At 42.9% G+C, this 21,663-nt stretch overlaps 1 protein-coding gene across 1 annotated transcript; it reads left to right on the top strand.

The window, feature by feature from the left end:
- Positions 1 to 2,144: 2,144 nt before the first annotated feature.
- On the top strand, positions 2,145 to 21,422 carry LOC135522949 (translocating chain-associated membrane protein 1-like 1). Its single transcript, XM_064949672.1, has 11 exons — positions 2,145 to 2,463; positions 4,218 to 4,281; positions 7,312 to 7,436; positions 7,666 to 7,782; positions 15,031 to 15,089; positions 16,088 to 16,172; positions 16,766 to 16,836; positions 17,049 to 17,153; positions 17,408 to 17,551; positions 17,869 to 18,023; positions 18,734 to 21,422. Exons 1-11 carry the CDS (start codon positions 2,341 to 2,343, stop codon positions 18,802 to 18,804), a joined length of 1,119 nt encoding a protein of 372 aa, XP_064805744.1. The 5' UTR covers positions 2,145 to 2,340; the 3' UTR covers positions 18,805 to 21,422.
- The last annotated feature ends 241 nt before the right edge of the window (positions 21,423 to 21,663 follow it).

Here is a 21,663-nt window from a genome sequence, read left to right on the forward strand (position 1 = left end):
ACAAAAACACAGTGAAACCCAGGCTACCTAAATATGGTTCACAATCAGAGACAATGACTAACACCTGCCTCTGATTGAGAACCATATCAGGCCAGACATAGAAATAGACAAACAAGACATCCAACATAGAATTCCCACTCAGATCTGACCAACCAAAACATAGAAACATACAAAGTATATATATTTAATATTTTAAAGCCCTGACAATTGTCTCTGTCTGTCTTAGTTTTCCCTCTCGAGGGACTAAAACATTATTTTCATAATGCCATCCCACAACCTGCACCATCTAGCTTGTACACTTACTCCCCTTTCTGACAGCTGGAGCAGAAAATAGTCCATTGTTGTTATCTACAAATGCATCTGGAGCGTGTTTTTGTGCTGTACACTGTTAAATAAGCCTAAATCAAGATAACAAGCTAATATGAAGTCCCTTAGTTATAGCATGTAAAGTTGGCTGGATAGCTAGCTAACAAGCAGCTCATTAGCCTCCTGTAGCTAGCTAGTTTAAAAAAAAACACTTACCCACGACCACAAAGCAGCCAATCTTTTGGAGCGAAGCATTGTCAAGAGGAGGGAAATAACTTTTTGAACAGTCATCCAACTCAGAATTATAAGTCGGGAACTCTGTCCCCTTTCTAGAATTACATCCTGAAGACCATTGACGTCATGATTTGACCTTGTCCCCCCCCCCCCAGAGTTCCCAGTTGTCTTGGAAAGCACCACATATCCAGAGAATGACAGACTTTGATGACAAGGTTTGATGACAAAATTTGCCCACGAAGGACCGCCGTGCCGCTTTCCTGTTCAAGTGAGCACAGCACAATGACGTGAGTCCAAACTTGTATATTACACTGCTGCATAAATGATGTAATATACCAGGGAGAAATGCATACTGTAGCTAAGAAAGTAATACTAAGTGTATGTTGTTTAGTAAGCTGTTAGTAGCCCATGTGCCTCACTCTAATAATTTGGTCTATTTACCCATCTTAATTTCTCCTACTGTTCTGACTTGGTGGTGCACATGTAGCCTATAACCTGTTTTTGAGAAATGTAATCATTGAATATTGTAAGATCTTTCATTGTCTGCTTATATGCCCCCTTTATTTATCCTACTGTTCTGACTTGGTGTACAGGGAGAACACTGTAGGAATGGCCCATGTTCCGAATTCTGTCGCTGTACATTTCAAAAGTGTTGAAGAAATAGTTATGACTACATCCATCCTAGCTTGCTCATTAATGTCTTTATTGAAATGACAGATTGCCTCTTATCCGCTTGTCGTTCCCTTATGCCATAGTTTGTACATCTCAATTGTCAGTGGAAACCACATTTGTTTAAGAAAGTCAGCCATATCAGCTATGTTTGGCTAATTCAGTAAATGAGGTTGAATTAACTGTTTTGCTGCCAGACAAGGCTCCACTGATAGCCAGGTGTAGCAGTGACAAGGTGTTGGGACTCTGCTGTTGGGACTCTGCTGTTGTGACAGCTTTATGTAGGCCCTAACAGTTTGTGGGCACCGTTTGTCACCATTATAGTGCAATTAATGTGTTGTTTAGTGTAGTGTAGTGGCTTTGCTGGCATGCATCCCCAACATTTTTGGTTGTTTTTGTTTGCCCCACCAAGATGTACATGCTAAAATCGCCACTGCGGCAGGCTTTTTCTTCTTTGGACTTTATATGGCGGTTGGCAACCAACTTTAAGGTGCGTTACCACCACCAACTGGACTGGAGTGTGAACCTCAGTTCATCTTTCAATCACCCACGTGGGTATATGCTCCTAAAAACCAATGAAGATAGGCGGGACTTGCATCCATCAATGCATCACAAATAGAATCAAGTTCTATTTTAGCGCCTGGCCATACATACGCTCGTTGACGCGTGTCAGCAGTTTGGATGCACTGATTGAATAACATTTATGTGCACGTTTATTTTGCAACGCTCTGGCACATAACGTGAGCCGTGTGGTCATCATGTAGATTGATTATACTTGCGGGGTTGTAGTTGGCGGTTGGCACATAAAACCGACGGTGTGCATACTCCGGACATATAGGGGGCGGTAAACCGCTCACGAACCTTGTAGAGGGTGTGTAAAAAATAAAAACTCTCGAGCAGCAACGCGCATCGGCTAGATCCTCCCACAAAAAAATAAGAGTGACTCGATATTCGTTTGTTGGCCCGTGGTTATGTGTGTGTGAGAGAGAGAGCAGAAGGAGGAAGACTGGTGGCTTTCTTTAGAGCTGACGGGGACGGACAGAAAACAATACCGAATACGTGGTCATACCCGATTCACTCTGCTGCTGAGTCGTGCCGGTCAATAAAAGTTCACTTTTGGGAGACGTAAAAATGGGGATCCGCAAAAAGACCAACAAGAACCCGCCGGTGTTGAGCCACGAGTTTATCATCCAGAACCATGCAGATATTGTGTCCTGTGTTGCTATGGTGTTCCTCCTCGGGTTGATGTTTGAGGTAAGGCTTGTCCACAGGTTGGAGGGGTCTGGGATATGCAGAAAGACCTAGCTTTCCAAATAGGCCATAATGAGCCTAACTATAATGTGTCAATTGGGCAGACAAGATGATTTTGTTCCGTCAAAGTCTCTTGAAAACGGACATGGCTGATCTACTCTTCCTGCTCTAGTGACAAAGTTTTTTTTGTTAGGTTGTCCATATTGTAATATTCAAGTAAATGGTAATAGCAGAAGTGTCTTTTGATTTGAGAAGGCGTGTAGTAGCCTAGTTAGATTTAAAACTGTAACCCATCTCTGTCGGGTTGCCTATTGTCTGGTCACTTGTACATTTGAGTAACTTGGCCTACGTCGTATTACAACACAAAAGTGTAGTATTTGGGACAACAAAGTAGCCTAACTGGAACGAGCGTTACATAGATTGTTACATTTTAGCGACCACAAAAATTGCAATTTCGCTGCCTACAATATTGAGCAAGACTGTCCAGCATCGGATACTTTTCTATTCGCAAATAAAGTGTAGGCTACGTGGCAATCACTGGGTGATTGTGAGCTTGTCATCGTTTATAGGTAGCCCCGCTCGTTCGGAAAAAACAAAGTTAGATCCATAAAGTCCTTAGGATCGCCTATTCCGTTTACAAATTTGAAGAGCTTAGGTTTTTTTTTAAATATATATATTTTTATTGTTGGTTTACACTGAATTATTTTTTGTTTGTTTCATGTTTAGCTTTCTAGGTAGGCGACATGAATCATCCTTTACTAATGCTACGTTAATGTACTAGTTGTAACTAGGAAAGTTTTACTTGCTAACTGGTGGTACTTATACATGTGCTGCGTTCATCCATTTGAGGGTGTACATTTCCGAGTTTCCTAGTTCCGACTTTGACGTGAATGCAGCATAAAATTCAGCGCCAGCATTGACCTGAGGAGACGCATTATGGGAGTTTGAGTTCTTGTGCCTTGATGTGCTGTTGACATTGACGATGCACATCTAATATAAATAAACTACTGCATTACAAAACAGAGTTGTACGAATGCATAGATATGAATCAGTATTTCCATATTTATATACGTCTTAATAACATCCAAATCCCCGGTTTTCCATTCAATCTTATCTGTAGTATTGGATTGCAGGGTTTGCAAGCTCGAGATCAAATCGTATTCGTCACATACACATGGTTAGCAGATGTCGATGCTAGTGTAGCGAAATGCTTGTGCTTCTAGTTCCGACAATGCAATAATAGAGTAATCTAACCCAACAATTTCACAACTACTACCTTATACACACACACAAGTGTGTAAAGGGATAAAGAATATGTACATAAAGATATGTGAATGAGTGATGGTACAGAGCGGCATAGGCTAGATGCAGTAGCTGGTATCGAGTACAGTATATACATATGAGATGAGTAATGTAGGGCCAGTAAACATTATATACAGTGTTTCTGTCTGATACGTTGTGGTCTGGTCAGTAAATCTACAACGTTACCTGGTTTATTTAACACCGCCGTAAGCAACCCACAGAGAGGCCAGAAGGCTAATGAGAACATCATGCTGTGGTTTGCTTTTAGTCAATGACTCAGATAAAAGCCACTGGCTGTGTCACAAATGGCACTCTATTCACTACGTAGTGCACTATTTTAGACCAGAGCCAGGCTAAGTAACGCACTATATAGGGAATAGGGTGCTATTGGGGACTGAACCCTGTGTTTTCATGTCCTTTAATCAATCCTCTCCCTTGTCCCCGCTGTGATGCAGGTCACCTCGAAGGTTGCAGTGCTGTTCATCACTGTCCAATACAACGTTACCATCTCTGAAAACGGTCAGTTTAACTTCTTTAGTGGCTCCACCTCAATGTGCGTTCTTTTTTCTTATTTTTCTTCACAACAGTGAAGCTCTAAAAAGACAGGATGTTGTATGGATGTTGTATCTTCCTCTTATTGCTTTCCTAACTTTTTTTCCGTGACATTTTATTCTGAATGAATTCCAAGTCAACAATTACCTTCTGTTCTTGTCCACCTGTTCTTTGTGTGTGTGTGTGTGTGTGTGTGTGTGTGTGTGTGTGTGTGTGTGTGTGTGTGTGTGTGGTGTGTGGAACTAGTTTGCCTGTTATCCAGTATAGAAACAATGACTAGAATCTACAGACTACTTGCAGTTGTTGTTGAATTAGAAGGCCTCTCCTGTGTGTTAGAGAATAGAAGGTCTCACATGGCCTACCAGTTCCAGAACACCTTCTTTCAGAGCTTTCCTTTTTTTCCCTGTGGAGCTACGTTTAGTCCTCCTGCTAGGTCCTCCTGCTAGGTCCTCCTGCTAGGTCCTCCTGCTAGGTCCTCCTGCTAGGTCCTCCTGCAAGGATTGGGGCTGGAGTGTAACAGGCCCCAATATCAGAGGTCTTGTGTGAGTCCCAAATTGCCACCAATTTCCTAAATATTGCTCTATATTTGACCAGGGCCCATTGGGTAGTGCACTATCAAGGGTACCATTTGTGACACAATCCTCATCTCAAGGTGAATGAATGTTATTTTACACCCTTCTGCATTTAAAGCCACGAATGACAAGAGGGCTTGTGGAATGATGGAATGTGCTTTATGATGTCGGATTTTATTTGGAGAGCTGATAGTCTTATCAGAGTCAGGACGCCCGTCCAAAATACCCCCCCTATTCCCTTTATATAGTGCACTACTTTTGATTAGAGCCCTATGGACCCTGGTCTAAAGTAGTGCACTACTTTTGATTAGAGCCCTATGGACCCTGGTCTAAAGTAGTGCACTACTTTTGATTAGAGCCCTATGGACCCTGGTCTAAAGTAGTGCACTACTTTTGATTAGAGCCCTATGGACCCTGGTCTAAAGTAGTGCACTACTTTTGATTAGAGCCCTATTTTACTCTGGACTGAAGTAGTGCACTATATAGGAAAGAGAGTGCCATTTGGGATGCAGACCCCTTAGTCATTCATTATTAACAGGCTGATGTTTGTTGAAGCTAAATTACTACAGTAGCGGGGTCAGGCAGGACTTTGGTAGTGACATTGCTTGAGTAAAACCTTGTGATTTTAGAGGCTTCGTAAAGCAAATATGTTTAAAAAAAGTGAGGTAACTTCAGTGTAAGTGTAATGATGCATCTGTATTCGAGGTCGACTGATTGTGATCTTTCGACGCTGATACCCATTTTATTGGAGGACCCAAAAAAAGGCGATGCCGATCAATCGGAGGATTTAAAAAAAATATGTTTTTTATATATATTTGTAATAATGACAATTACAGCAATAATGAATGAACCCATTTATTTTAACCTAATATAATACATATATAAAAACTATTTAGTCTCAAACAATGAAACATGTTCAATTTGGTTTAATAAATAATGCAAAAACAAAGTGTTGGGGTAGAAAGTAAAAGTGCAATATGTGCCATGTAAGAAAGCTAACGTTTCAGTTCCTTGCTCAGAACATGAGAACATGTGAAAGCTGGTGGTTCAATATTCCCAGTTAAGAAGTTTTAGGTCGTAGTTATTATAGGAATTATGAGCATTGACTATTTCTCGCTATACCATTTATATTTCATATACAGTTGAAGTTGGAAGTTTGCATACACCTTAGCCAAATGCATTTAAACTCAGTTTTTCACAGTTCCTGACATTTTAATCCTAGTAACAATTCCCTGTCTTAGGAAAGTAAAGGACTGGTTGAATGAATGCTTATGAGCCTGCTGCTTCCTACCATCGCTCAGTCGGACTACTCTATCAAATAGTAGACTTAATTATAACAAACACACAGAAATACCAGCCTATTAAATAGTCAAATCCGGAAACTATCATTTCGAATACAATACGTTTATTCTTTCAGTGAAATACGGAACCGTTCCGTATTTTATCAAACAGGCGGCAACCCTAAGTCTAAATATTGCTGTTACATTGTACAACCTTCAATGTTATGTCATAATTATGTACAATTCTGGAAAATTAATTACGGTCTTTGTTAGTAAGAAACAGTTTGCAACGAGCCAGGCGGCCCAAACTGCTGCATATACCCTGACTCTGCTTGCACTGAACGCAAGAGAAGAGACACAATTTCCCTAGTTAATATTTCCTGCTAACATGCATTTATTTTAACTAAATATGCAGGTTTATAAAAATATACTTCTGTTTTTTTATTTTACAAGACAAGTTTAATGCTAGCTAGCAACTTACCGTGGCTCATTGCAGCCACAAGGTCCTTTTGACGCTGCGATGTAATCGGCCATAGTTGGTGTCCAAAAAGGCCGATTACCGATTATGAAAATTTGAAATCGGCCCAAATCAATCGTCCGTACAGATGTAATCGGTCAACCTCTAATCTGTATGCATCTCTTCCAACAGAGGGTCCAGAAGAGACTGTTTTGAACAACTTCTTATAAATGTATATACAGTATAAGGCGACTATGAAGGGTTATAAAAGGCTTAATAAATGCTTCGTGTCTCTCTACTCGAGGAGATCGTAGTGAACCACTTCCCCCACGGTATGAAGGATCTTCAGCTCAGAGGCTCCCTGCTAGCAAGGAATCTTGTTACGTTCTAGAAGGCGGTGGTGTTCCATTTACTAATAGAAAGCATTGGGGCCTTAACGTCAAGGCTTTATGAACAGGCTCGTGAAGGAATCTCGTTACGTTCTAGAAGGCGGTGGTGTTCCATTTACTAATAGAAAGCATTGGGGCCTTAACGTCAAGGCTTTATGAACAGGCTCGTGAAGGAATCTCGTTACGTTCTAGAAGGCGGTGGTGTTCCATTTACTAATAGAAAGCATTGGGGCCTTAACGTCAAGGCTTTATGAACAGGCTCGTGAAGGGATCATGTGTTCTTTATGTCTCCCTATCAGAGGGTCTGCCAGAGGAGAGTGTGGTGAACCACTTCCACCACGGGCTGAAGGATGTGGCTACGGTCTTCTTCTACATGCTGGTGGCCATCATTATCCACGCCATCATTCAGGAGTATGTTCTGGATGTAAGTACTGGCACTCGCTCAAACACACTTCCTGTGTTTTTCTGTACATTTCATTGGTTGTTATTAGTCTTATTTTATACAAACAAATAAAACATTAAAACAAATTACATTCATGACAACCACGGATCCGTTTGATATTCTGACGGCGAAGTTGATCATCCGTCACTGATAATCACTGATCAGTTTGACCTCGATTGACTCATTGTCATGTCTCTTTTTTTATATATAGAAAATCAACCGGAAGATGCACTTCTCGAAGACCAAGCACAGCAAGTTCAACGAGTCAGGCCAGCTCTCTGCCTTCTACCTGTTCTCCTTCGGATGGGGAACCAACATCCTCATGTCGGTAGGTAGATGTGTGTGGCACAAGCATCGTAATGTCAGTACATAGTTTAAACCATTTGTTTACGTGTGTGTGGATGTTAATAGGTGATTTAAAAAAAAAAATTAATACTTGACTATTTGTTTACTGGGTATAACTGTCTGTGTGTTTTGAATCTGTGTGTGTGTGTCTGCATTGGGCTCTTGTGTGTCTGAAAGTGGGGCTGGAAAAGCTTGGACTGGGGGGGTCTTGACTGTCTGAAAGTGGGGCTGGAAAAGCTTGGTGACTGTCTGGGGGGGTCTTGACTGTCTGAAAGTGGGGCTGGAAAAGCTTGGTGGGGGGGGGGTCTTGACTGTCTGAAAGTGGGGCTGGAAAAGCTTGGTGGGGGGGGGGGTCTTGACTGTCTAAAAGTGGGGCTGGAAAAGCTTGGTGGGGGGGGGGTCTTGACTGTCTAAAAGTGGGGCTGGAAAAGCTTGGTGGGGGGGGGGTCTTGACTGTCTAAAAGTGGGGCTGGAAAAGCTTGGTGGGGGGGGGGGTCTTGACTGTCTAAAAGTGGGGCTGGAAAAGCTTGGTGGGGGGGGGGGTCTTGACTGTCTGAAAGTGGGGCTGGAAAAGCTTGGTGGGGGGGGGTCTTGACTGTCTGAAAGTGGGGCTGGAAAAGCTTGGTGGGGGGGGTCTTGACTGTCTGAAAGTGGGGCTGGAAAAGCTTGGTGGGGGGGGGTCTTGACTGTCTGAAAGTGGGGCTGGAAAAGCTTGGGGGGGGTCTTGACTGTCTGAAAGTGGGGCTGGAAAAGCTTGACTGTGTGCTGCTTGGGGGGGGGGGTCTTGACTGTCTGAAAGTGGGGCTGGAAAGGCTTGGTGGGGGGGGGGGGGGGTCTTGACTGTTTGGAAGTGGGGCTGGAAAGGCTTGGTGGAAAGGCTTGGGGGGGGGGGTCTTGACTGTCTGAAAGTGGGGCTGGAAAGGCTTGGTGGTGACTGTCTGAAAGTGGGGCTGGGGGGTCTTGACTGTCTGAAAGTGGGGCTGGAAAGGCTTGGTGGGGCTGGAAAGGCTTGGGGGGGGTTGACTTTCTTTATTGGCACCGCTGTCGACATGACATGTTTCAAATTAACTTGTCTCAGCAGCATATAGTTAATGCAGAGTGGGTAGAAATGTCTTATTTGGTGGATATTACTTACCGAGCCAAGCAGACAGACCAGGCGCCGGGGGGGGCTCTTGCACTGGAATTGTATTACTTTCTACTTAAATCCTGCTTTACCACAAACATGAAGTTCAAATAGCGACACCCAGACCATTGAGTACTTTTTGAACAGTTTGGCTCGATTATCTCCATCTGCACTGTATCAACACGATGGACAGCACACACTAAAGCAAGGCGGTTTTGGTAATGAATATAGGCTACAAGCAAGGCTGTTTTGGTAATGAATATAGGCTACAAGCAAGGCTGTTTTGGTAATGAATATAGGCTACAAGCAAGGCTGTTTTGGTAATGAATATAGGCTACAAGCAAGGCTGTTTTGGTAATGAATATAGACTACAAGCAAGGCTGTTTTGGTAATGAATATAGACTACAAGCAACTAGACTACAAGCAAGGCTGTTTTGGTAATGAATATAGACTACAAGCAAGGCTGTTTTGGTAATGAATATAGGCTACAAGCAAGGCTGTTTTGGTAATGAATATAGACTTTTGGTAATGAATATAGGCTACAAGCAAGGCTGTTTTGTTTTGGTAATGATGAATATAGGCTACAACAAGCAAGGCTGTTTTGGTAATGAATATAGGCTACAAGCAAGGCTGTTTTGGTAATGAATATAGGCTACAAGCAAGGCGGTTTTGGTAATGAATATAGGCTACAAGCAAGGCTGTTTTGGTAATGAATGATTATAGGCTACAAGCAAGGCTGTTTTGGTAATGAATATAGGCTACAAGCAAGGCTGTTTTGGTAATGAATAATGAATATAGGCTACAAGCAAGGCTGTTTTGGTAATGAATATAGGCTAGGCTACAAGCAAGGCGGTTTTGGTAATGAATATAGGCTACAAGCAAGGCTGTTTTGGTAATGAATATAGGCTACAAGCAAGGCTGTTTTGGTAATGATTATAGACTACAAGCAAGGCTGTTTTGGTAATGATTATAGACTACAAGCAAGGCTGTTTTGGTAATGAATATAGGCTACAAGCAAGGCTGTTTTGGTAATGGGCTGTTTTTAATAGGTGAATAAACCCAATGTGAATGCAGTCAAAAACACACAACTGTCTTGCCACAATAATGACCGCTAAATGTTGAAAGTAGTAGCCTGGTTATTCATGCAAAACAAAAATACCCCAATAACAACATTGTGGTGGATGTGAAGGCCGCCGCCCAGTCAGAGGACCGGGTGGTCTCTCTCTCCGAGGCCAACTTTTAACTGAAGGTCTTCAATCAGATCAAGGCCGCGGGGCCCGACGGTATTCACTGTAATTTTCAACCTCTCCTTGTCCCCAGTCTGTGATCCCCACACCTTTTTTAAGATGACAGACATCATTCTTCTTCCCAAGAACACTTAAGGCTTCGTGTCACAATAACTACCACCCTGTAGCACTCACATCTGTAATCAGGAAGTGCTTTGAGAGTTACGGTTATGGCAACACATTAACTCCCGTCAGCCCAGACACCCTAGACCCACTCCACCCCCAATTTTTCCGATGGGCTGCAGTGGAGCGGGTCAAGCACTTTAACTTCCTTGTTGTCCACATCACTGGGTCCTCAATGTTCTACAGCTCTACCATTTAGAGCATCATGACTGTCCCACATCACTGGGTCCTCAATGTTCTACAGCTGTACCATTTAGAGCATCATGACTGTCCCACATCACTGGGTCCTCAATGTTCTACAGCTCTACCATTTAGAGCATCATGACTGTCCACATCACTGGGTCCTCAATGTTCTACAGCTCTACCATTTAGAGCATCATGACTGTCCCACATCACTGGGTCCTCAATGTTCTACAGCTCTACCATTGAGAGCATCAGAGGGTGTCCCACATCACTGGGTCCTCAATGTTCCAAGCTCTACCATTTAGGCATCATGACTATCCCACATCACTGGGTCCTCAATGTTCTACAGCTCAACCATTTAAGCATCATGACTGTCCACATCTGCTTGGAATGTAAACACCGCTTCTATCCCCAGACCATCAGACTGTTAAACAGCTTCAGTGGATCCCCAGACCATCAGATCCCTGCCATCCCCAGGACCTCTATATCAGGTGGTGTGAAAGGATCTCCCAGAAAACAGTTAGATCTCCAGACCATCAGACCATAGACTGTTCTCTTACTGGTAAACAGCTTCTATCTCCAGACCATCAGACTGGTAAACAGCTTCTATCCCCAGACCATCAGACTGGTAAACAGCTAAATCTCCAAACTGGTAAACATGGACTATCTCCATTTGACTGTGTAAACATTTTATTCCATCAGACTGTCTCTACTCACAGAGGTCTCTATCACCATCAGACTGGTCTCTATCCCCATCAGACTAAACAGGTCTCTATGCACTAAACAGGTCTCTCCACGCCACACTAAACAGTCTCTCTATCTCCAGGCCATCAGACTGTTCACAGGTCTCTATCTCCAGGCCATCAGACTGTTAAACGGGTCTCTCCAGGCCATCAGACTGGGTCTCTCCAGGCCATCAGACTGTTAAACACTCATCTCCAGGTCTGTTAAACAGCACACTCACGGGTCTCTAAACGCACACTCACGGGTCTCCAGGCACACTCACTGGTCTCTATCTCCAGGCACATCACTGGTCTCTATCTCCAGACTCATCGGGTCTCTAAACGCACACTCCATCAGGTCTCTAAACGCACACTCCATCAGGTCTCTAAACGCACACTCACAGGTCTCAGACTGGTAAACGCACACTCCAGGTCTCAGACTGTTAAACAGCTTCTATCCCCAGGCCATCAGTCTCTAAACGCACACTAAATGGTCTCTACATGGACACTCATGGTTTGACCACGCACACTCACGGGTCTCTACACGCACACTCACGGGTCTCTACACGCACACTCACGGGTCTCTACACGCACACTCACAGGTCTCTATGCACACTCACAGGTCTCTATGCACACTCACAGGTCTCTACACGCACACTCACAGGTCTCTACACGCACACTCACAGGTCTCTACACGCACACTCACAGGTCTCTACACGCACACTCACGGGACTCTACACGCACACTCACGGGACTCTACACGCACACTCACGGGACTCTACACGCACACTCACGGGACTCTACACACATTTATACTGACTCTACTACACACATACGCACACATACAATCATAATTTATGCTGCTGCTACTCTGTTTATTATATATCCTGATGTGTTACCTTCCCCCTATACATATCTACCTCCAACACTCCAGTTTCCCTGTCCCCTTCCCCCTATACATATCTACCTCCATCACTCCAGTATCCCTGTACATTGTTCATATGGTACTGAACTGACCCTGTATATAGTCTCCTTCCCCCTATACATATCTACCTCCATCACTCCAGTATCCCTGTACATTGTTAATATGGTACTGACCCTGTATATAGTTACCTTCCCCCTATACATATCTACCTCCATCACTCCAGTATCCCTGTCTCCTTCCCCATATACATATCTACCTCCATCACTCCAGTATCCCTGTCCCCTTCCCCCTATACATATCTACCTCCATCACTCCAGTATCCCTGTCCCCTTACCCCTATACATATCTACCTCCATCACTCCAGTATCCCTGTCTCCTTCCCCCTATACATATCGACCTCCATCACTCCAGTATCCCGTACATTGTTCATATGGTACTGAACTGACCCTGTATATAGTCTCCTTACCCCTATACATATCTACCTCCATCACTCCAGTATCCCTGTCTCCTTCCCCCTATACATATCTACCTCCATCACTCCAGTATCCCTGTACATTGTTAATATGGTACTGACCCTGTATATAGTCTCCTTCCCCCTATACATATCTACCTCCATCACTCCAGTATCCCTGTACATTGTTAATATGGTACTGACTAGAAGTCGACCGATTATGATTTTTCAACGCCGATACCGATTAATTGGCCGATTTTTGTATTTTTTTATTATTTTTATTTTATTTTTTTATTTGTAAAAGTGACAATTACAACAATACTGAATGAACAATTTTTTTAAACTTAATATAATACATCAATATGATCAATTTAGCCTCAAATAAGTAATGAAACATGTTCAATTTGGTTTAAATAATGCAAAAACAAAGTGTTGGAGAAGAAAGTAAAAGTGCAATATGTGCCATGTAAGAAAGCTAACGTTTCAGTTCCTTGCTCAGAACACGAGAACATATGAAAGCTGGTGGTTCCTTTTAACATGAGTCTTCAATATTCCCAGGTAAGAAGTTTTAGGTTGTAGTTATTATAGGACTATTTCTCTCTCTACCATTTGTATTTCATTAACCTTTGATTATTGGATATTCTTATAGTAACTTTACTATTGCCAGTGTAACAGTATAGCTTCCGTCCCTCTCCTCGCTCCTACCTGGGCTCAAACCAGGAACACATCGACAACAGCCGACCTCGAAGCAGCGTTACCCAAGGGGAACAACTACTTCAAGTCTCAGAGCGAGTGATGTTTGAAACGCTATTAGCGCGCACCCCACTAACTAGCTAGCCATTTCACATCGGATACACCAGCCATTAGGCTGATATGCTTGAAGTCATAAACAGCGCTGTGCTTGAAGCATTGCGAAGAGCTGCTGGCAAAACGCATGAAAGTGCTGTTTGAATGAATGCTTACGAGCCTGCTGCTGCCTACCACCACTCAGTCATACTGCTCAAATATCAAATCATAGACTTAATTATAACATAGTAACACACAGAAATACGAGCCTTTGGTCATTAATATGATCGAATCCGGAAACTATAATCTTGAAAACAAAACGTTTATTATTTCAGTGAAATACGGAACCGTTCTGTATTTTATCTAACGGGTGCCATCCATAAACCTAAATATTCCTGTTAAATTGCACAACCTTCAATGTTATGTCATAATTACGTAAAAATCTGGCAAATTAGTTCACAATGAGCCAGGCTGCCCAAACTGTTGCATATACCCTGACTCTGCGTGCAATGAACGCAAGAGAAATGATACAATTTCACCCGGTTCATATTGCCTGCTAACATGGATTTCTTTTAGCTAAATATGCAGGTTTAAAAATATATACATCTGTGTATTGATTTTAAGAAAGGCATTGGTGTTTATGGTGAGGTACACATTATTTGGAACTGACCCTGTATATAGTATGATTACCCTGTATACAGTGGAACTGACCCTGTATATAGTATGATTACCCTGTATATAGTGGAACCTACCCTGTATTTCCCCCCCTCAATCTACACACAGTACCCCATAATGACATCACAGTACCTCAATGACATCACAATACCCTATAATGACAAAGCAAAAACTGTTTTGTTTTTTTAGAAATGTTAGCAAATTTATTACAAATAAAAAACGGAAATATTACATTTACATAAGTATTCAGACCCTTTACTCAGTACTTTGTTGAAACACTTTTGGCAGTGAGTCTTCTTGGGTATGAGTCTTCTTGGGTATGATGCTACAAGCTTGGTACACCTGTATTTGGGGAGTTTCTCCCATTCTTTTCTGCAAATCATCTCAAGCTCTTTCAGGTTGGGTGGGGAGCGTCGCTGCACAGCTATTTTCAGGTCTCTCCAGAGGTGTTCGATCGGGTTCAAGTCCGGGCTCTGGCTTGGCCACTCAAGGACATTCAGAGATATGTCCCGAAGCCACTCCTGTGTTGTCTTGGCTGTGTGCTTACTGTAGGGTCGTTGTCCTGTTGGAAGGTAAACCTTCGCCCCAGTCTGAGGTCCTGATCGCTCTGGAGCAGGTTTTCATCAAGGATCTCTCTGTACATGACTCTGTTCATCTTTACCTCCATATTAAAAATCATCCTATCCTGGTGACACTTCTGGAGGGGGGTAGGATTTTAACGAGGAGCTAGCTGGAGCTTTGCAGCGGCCTCTCTGCGGTTTGAGTTTTAAAATCCATTGTGGCTGGTGAGAGCTAAATAAGCTCTTTTTACAGCTGGTGGCAGGGTGTGAGACGGAGTTGAGTGAATTCAAAATGAAATATAAAAGGCGTATCATGTTATTCAAGTAGCCAGATTAGCATTTCTCCTCTCTTCTTGTCCTCCTTATGATCATATTTATTTATTTATTTCTCGTCCAGGAGAACTTCCTGTCCAACCCAGTGAATCTGTGGGAAGGCTACCCCCATACCTTGATGCCGTAAGTACTGAAGTCAAACCATGTAAACACAACTAAACAAGTAATTCCCCCTTTTTTTAAAGGGCCAGGTGTACAACGGGGCGGCAGGGTAGCCTAGTGGTTAGAGCGTTGGACTAGTAACCGGAAGGTTGTGAGTTCAAACCCCCGAGCTGACAAGGTACAAATCTGTCGTTCTGCCCCTGAACAGGCAGTTAACCCACTGTTCCTAGGCTGTCATTGAAAATAAGAATTTGTTCTTAACTGACTTGCCTGGTTAAATAAAGGTAAAATGAAATGAAAAAACAACTAAACACAATTAAACATTTCCATGTGTTTTCCATATCGCCCCCTAGTGGTTTCCTTTTGTAATGACCAACCGCCACTCATCATTCTTGGTTCTCAGTTCCATATGTAAACTAATGTCATCTGCTGCTATTTTTGTATAGACGTTAAGGGAAGTAGCTTGGTTTGTTTAAACATACAGGTTGGTACTGACTCTCGTATGGAAGGAGTCTTTAGTCCGCATTACTCATCCTATGTCCCATTTTGTTTCTAAAATAATATGATTTGTGATTTTTTTTAAATGTATTATTCTGTGATATTTGATTGCAAATGATAGCTACTTTTTTGAGGAGAAAGGTTTACTCACTGTGATCTACCTAGCTTAGTTGAATGCCCTGATTGTAAGTTGCTCTGGAGAAAGGTTTACTCACTGTGATCTACCTAGCTTAGTTGAATGCACTGATTGTAAGTTGCTCTGGAGAAAGGTTTACTCACTGTGATCTACCTAGCTTAGTTGAATGCACTGATTGTAAGTTGCTCTGGAGAAAGGTTTACTCACTGTGATCTACCTAGCTTAGTTGAATGCCCTGATTGTAAGTTGCTCTGGAGAAAGGTTTACTCACTGTGATCTACCTAGCTTAGTTGAATGCACTGATTGTAAGTTGCTCTGGAGAAAGGTTTCTGATGCATTTTGTATTTTTTTGGTAGAATTGACAGACGTGATGTTTTGCTTGTAGGTTTCAGATGAAGTTCTTTTTCATCTGTCAGATGGGTTACTGGCTTCACGCTCTGCCCGAGCTCTACTTCCAGAAGACCAAGAAGGTGTGTGTGTGTGAAGTTACTGAACTGAAGTAGAATGACTAGGCATTTCGTGTTTGATTTCTATACGTTAACATTGTTTTAAAAAAAAAATAAATTCAAACATTTGCTTGAGGGCATTAAGCTCACGAACAGAGTGAGTATTTTACTGACGTGTGTGTATTTTACTGACGTGTGTGTGTGTATTTTACTGACGTGTGTGTATTTTACTGACGTGTGTGTGTGTATTTTACTGACGTGTGTGTGTGTATTTTACTGACGTGTGTGTGTGTATTTTACTGACGTGTGTGTGTGTATTTTACTGACGTGTGTGTGTGTGTATTTTACTGACGTGTGTGTGTGTATTTTACTGACGTGTGTGTGTGTGTGTGTGTATTTTACTGACGTGTGTGTGTGTGTGTGTGTGTGTGTATTTTACTGACGTGTGTGTGTGTGTGTGTGTGTATTTTACTGACGTGTGTGTGTGTGTGTGTGTATTTTACTGACGTGTGTGTGTGTGTGTGTGTGTATTTTACTGACGTGTGTGTGTGTGTGTGTGTATTTTACTGACGTGTGTGTGTATTTTACTGATGTGTGTGTGTGTGTGTGTTGTGTAGGAAGATATTCCTCGTCAGTTGGTGTATATCGCTCTGTACTTGGTTCACATCGCAGGAGCCTACATTCTCAAGTAAGACCTGGTTCACGTCAACATGTTGATCTTTATTATTACTGAGTAGGCCTGCTCCCACGCTCAACCTGAACTTAGTAGCTTCAGTATGTCCCAATACTTTATCTACCTTTTGGTGCTTTCTGGGGCCTTTTTTATCTTACAAAAATACATAATGGTGATAGCTACCTCCTCTATGAAGCGTCTAACGGCGTCCATTTTGTGTCTTCCAGTCTGAATCGTCTGGCTCTGGTCCTGCTGGTGTTGCACTGCTTCGTAGAGCTTCTCTTCCACGTGTCCCGCCTGGTCTACTTCAGCAACGAGAAGAGACAGACTGGGTGAGCGCACACACACACACATACACAGAAGAGACTGACTGGGTCAGTTGAGGTCACACAGCATACTTCAAAGCCCTACAAGATGCCATTTTAGCATTTTAGACAAGGAAGTTGGTCTAGCTACACTCTCTTAAGGTCTTGAGTAATGATAGTGTTTGTATCAATTGGAAAAAGAAGATGGAGAACGAAGGGAGGCACTAGATGTTATGGGCATCTAACGTGTGTGTGTGTGTGTGTGTGTGTGTCTCTCCTAGGTTTACTGTCTGGGCAGTACTGTTTGTTCTTGGACGGCTGCTCACCCTGTCCCTGTCTGTCCTGACTGTGGGTTTCGGCCTTGCCAACGCTGATCAACAGGTACTGGACCTGGCTAACGGAAACTTCAACGTGCTCTTTGTTCGGTAAGAGAGTGAGTGTGTGTGTTGGGGGGATGACTTGACTAGACCGTGACTGAGCAATATGAACAGCAGATAGGCGCAATGCAAGACTGTAACCTCACACACTGTGTCTGACATGTGCATTTCACGTGCACGGTGCATTTCACTCTACTGCTGGATCAAAACACCAGAGACATTTGGCCTTGGTTGTGGTGGAAGTTGGCCAAGCTGTTTGATTCATGAAGTGGTTTCACAGCAATTCACAAATTAACCACTTCATGAATCAACCACTTCATACTTTAAGTGTGACTAAGACCTTTTTTTTATATCCTTCCCCAAAGGATCACTGTGCTGGCGACCATCTGTGTGACTCAGGCCTTCATGATGTGGAAGTTCATCAACTTCCAGCTGAGGAGGTGGAGAGAGCAGGCCCAGGCCCAGCCCGTGAAACCCAAGAAGCCCCAAGCTCCCAAGAGCAAGTCCAAGAAAGACAAAGGTGAGCAGAACTACATACCAGAGGATAGTTGCAGAAACCCAGGGGCGACACTATATAACCCAGGGGGCGACACTATATAACCCAGGGGGCGACACTATATAACCCAGGGGGCGACACTATATAACCCAGGGGGCGACACTATATAACCCAGACACTATATAACCCAGGGGCGACACTATATAACCCAGGGGGCGACACTATATAACCCAGGGGGCGACACTATATAACCCAGGCGGGCGACACTATATAACCCAGGGGCGACACTATATAACCCAGGGGCGACACTATATAACCCAGGGGGCGACACTATATAACCCAGGGGGCGACACTATATAACCCAGGGGGCGACACTATATAACCCAGGGGGCGACACTATATAACCCAGGGGGCGACACTATATAACCCAGGGGGCGACACTATACTAGAATGCTAGAAAATACACGTTGATAATGTGAAAGCATACGTTTGGGGAAAGCCCATTTATATTTTTATATTGATTTTATTTTGTTTTATATTGTTTTATTGAAGTTATTGTAGTTTTTCAGATTCAAGTGAGGAAAATGTCATTATACTGTTTTTTTCTCTCTTGCTCCATCTACGTTCACTTCCTCACTTCCTTCTCTGTCGTTCACCTCCTTCTCTGTCGTTCACCTCCTTCTCTGTCGTTCACCTCCTTCTCTGTCGTTCACCTCCTTCTCTGTCGTTTGCAGCCAATGGAGTGAACGGAGTAAGTTCCAACGGAGCTGATTCGCCGAGATCAAAGAAAGAGAAGTCCTCATAAAGTCCACCCTCAACCCCTCCAACCCCTACCCACCCCAAAAAGACTCCCTTACATCCTGTCCCCCTCCAACCCCTACCCACCCCAAAAAGACTCCCTTACATCCTGTCCCCCTCCAACCCCTACCCACCCCAAAAAGACTCCCTTATATCCTGTCCCCCTCCAACCCCTACCCACCCCAAAAAGACTCCCTTACATCCTGTCCCCCTCCAACCCCTACCCACCCCAAAAAGACTCCCTTATATCCTGTCCCCCTCCAACCCCTACCCACCCCAAAAAGACTCCCTTATATCCTGTCCCCCCTCAACCCCTCCAACCCCTACCCACCCCAAAAAGACTCCCTTACATCCTGTCCCCCTCCAACCCCTACCCACCCCAAAAAGACTCCCTACATCCTGTCCCCCTCCAACCCCTACCCACCCCAAAAAGACTCCTATATACTGTCCCCCTCCAACCCCAAAAAGACTCCCCTATATCCCTTCCCCCTCATGCTGCACCCAGCCTTCTCATGCCACTGCTCTAGCTGTTGTCACCAGCCCCAAACCCTCCCCTAAACCCTATGGACCATCAACTAGTTTCAGTCGCAGGCCACGTTATTGTTTATTTTCTTGAGCGGATGGTCAGGGGGCCAGAACATAATTACAAATCATTTGTAGACTGCAAATTGACCACAGGAAACCCAAACAGATATAATATTTGACTAAAACATAATCATTTCAAACCTTGCTTACGTTCGTATACAATCACTTTGGAACATATTTCTAAAATTTAAAATGACTTGGAGCTGATTGGCTGGTGTTTCTAGTCTTATGTCCAACACTAAAAAATACAAAATAAAAACGTTTTTAATTTTTTTTTTGGTCAATTTGGGGAATGGCCCATGGGCCTCCTGTTGGGGGAACCCTGGCCCCCCTAAGCACTTCTGGAGATCAAAATGTATTGAATTGGTATAAGCAGTATGGTGAAACTTCAACCTTGATCTTATCATCTGAAGGACTACAGCTCCTCCCAGTAGGACTACAAACTCCACAATGCATCTCGGCTTTATCTGCTCCTTGCCAATCTCAAGTGATCCCAATTTTTTTCTTCCCATTATCGTCACGTGCCATTACTTACAGAAAAAGAAAATAATAATAATAAAAAATATATATATATATATAACTTATTTAAGTGCCTATTGATACAGATTGTTTTGTACAGTTTTAAAATTTCAGGAATGATGGAGAAGAAAAATAAATCAGTGTTTTCAGTAATCTGTTTCTAAAGTCAAACGTTTCATATGCCATTTATTTTCTTCCAACATTTTTATTTATCAGACTGTATGACATTCTGTTTCTTTAACAAAAAGGGCTTCTTGAATTCATTCTCATCTGTTTGGAATCACGAGCAGAGAAACTCCATGCACCTGCCTACTTTCAGAGGTTTAGTTACATCGTTCTTATTTCTTCTTCTTTTCCAGTAGTTGAAAGGGCTTCATTCCTCCTTGTTTCCTTTCCTTCATCAACACAAGGGTTACTAGACTGGATAGGATTCATTGCTTTCCCACCACAGTGCTTTAACCTACCAGTTTGTGTGTCCCAAATACCATTCTTATTCCCAATATAGTGCTCCACTTTTGACCAGAGGTGTATTGGTTGTGGTCAAAAGTAGTGCACTACAGAAGGAATAGAGTCCCAGACATTCTCTCAGGACACTGGCAGTGAGAACGCAGGACAGGGAACAAGGATTGGAAGCCATTTTAGAGAATTTGGAGTTTTAATTTGCTTTTCAAGCCTTTTGCATTGGTGCTGTAAAAAACAGGGCCCTGTTTTACGTCTCTGTTTAATGCATCCTTCGTGTGGTGTCTTTTTCTCCCCTGAAGCAATCGCTGATCTAACGTGATTGGATAGGGCTGTTTACCCCAATCCAGCCAATGGTAGGATCAGTGGTCACTCTATGTGGAGGGAGGAAGCAATTATTGATGTGTATCCTAAATGGCACCCTATTCCATACATACATACATACATACATACATACATACATACATACATACATACATACATACATACATACATACATACATACATACATACATACATACATATATTAGTGCACTACTTATGACCTCAGCCCATTGTCTCTGTACACTATATAGGGAATAGGGTGCCATGACCACTGCCCATGTGTATGTATGTGTCATTTGGGGTACAACTGTGGAGTTGTGGTGTTTTTAGAGATAATCTAGAGTGCCTACCAAGGCACTGAAAGGATGTGTTCCCTATCTCTCTTTTCAGATCTACATGAAGGGCTGTGAGCTGGATGGCACCCCATTTCCCTATATAGTGCACTACTTTTGTGACTAGGACTCAGGTGTAAAGTAGTGCACTATATAAAGACGATAGGTTGTCATTGGGGGTGTAGACATTGTATTCATGTCTCCTTTGAACATGTCCACGAGAATATAATTTTGTTGTTGAAGACATTATGGATAAAGAAATGTTTCGTTGTTCTGTTTTTATGCCCGTTTTAAATGTGCCAAATGCTAGTTCTCCTCATGACACAGGGCATAAAACCCACCCTGGCTCTTTACTGTTGTTCAACATGCCCACTCGTTGCCATTAAACATTATTTACACAAAGAAATGTGTCAAATTGTTATTAAACTTAGATGCTATTTGTAGAAATATGGTGAAGTTATATAATGTTTGACTGCGATGTGGTTGTCTTATCTATTAGTTGAATGTGGCGGCAGGGTAGCCTAGTGGTTAGAGTGTTGGACTAGTACCCGCAAGGTTGAAAGTTCAAATCCCCAAGCTGACAAGGTACAAATCTATCGTTCTGCCCCTGAACAGGCAGTTAACCCACCGTTCCTAGGCCGTCATTG

This window comes from Oncorhynchus masou, chromosome 30 (assembly GCF_036934945.1).
Source record: "Oncorhynchus masou masou isolate Uvic2021 chromosome 30, UVic_Omas_1.1, whole genome shotgun sequence".
NCBI lineage: Eukaryota > Metazoa > Chordata > Actinopteri > Salmoniformes > Salmonidae > Oncorhynchus > Oncorhynchus masou.

Excerpts from the sequence above, each read along its gene's own strand:
- LOC135522949 (XM_064949672.1), top strand. The coding sequence starts at position 2,341 with ATGGGGATCCGCAAAAAGACCAACAAGAACCCGCCGGTGTTGAGCCAC. Across the intron at positions 7,783-15,030 it reads GAACCAACATCCTCATGTCG|GAGAACTTCCTGTCCAACCC; the intron begins GTAGGTAGATGT and ends TTTCTCGTCCAG. Across the intron at positions 17,552-17,868 it reads TTCAACGTGCTCTTTGTTCG|GATCACTGTGCTGGCGACCA; the intron begins GTAAGAGAGTGA and ends CCTTCCCCAAAG.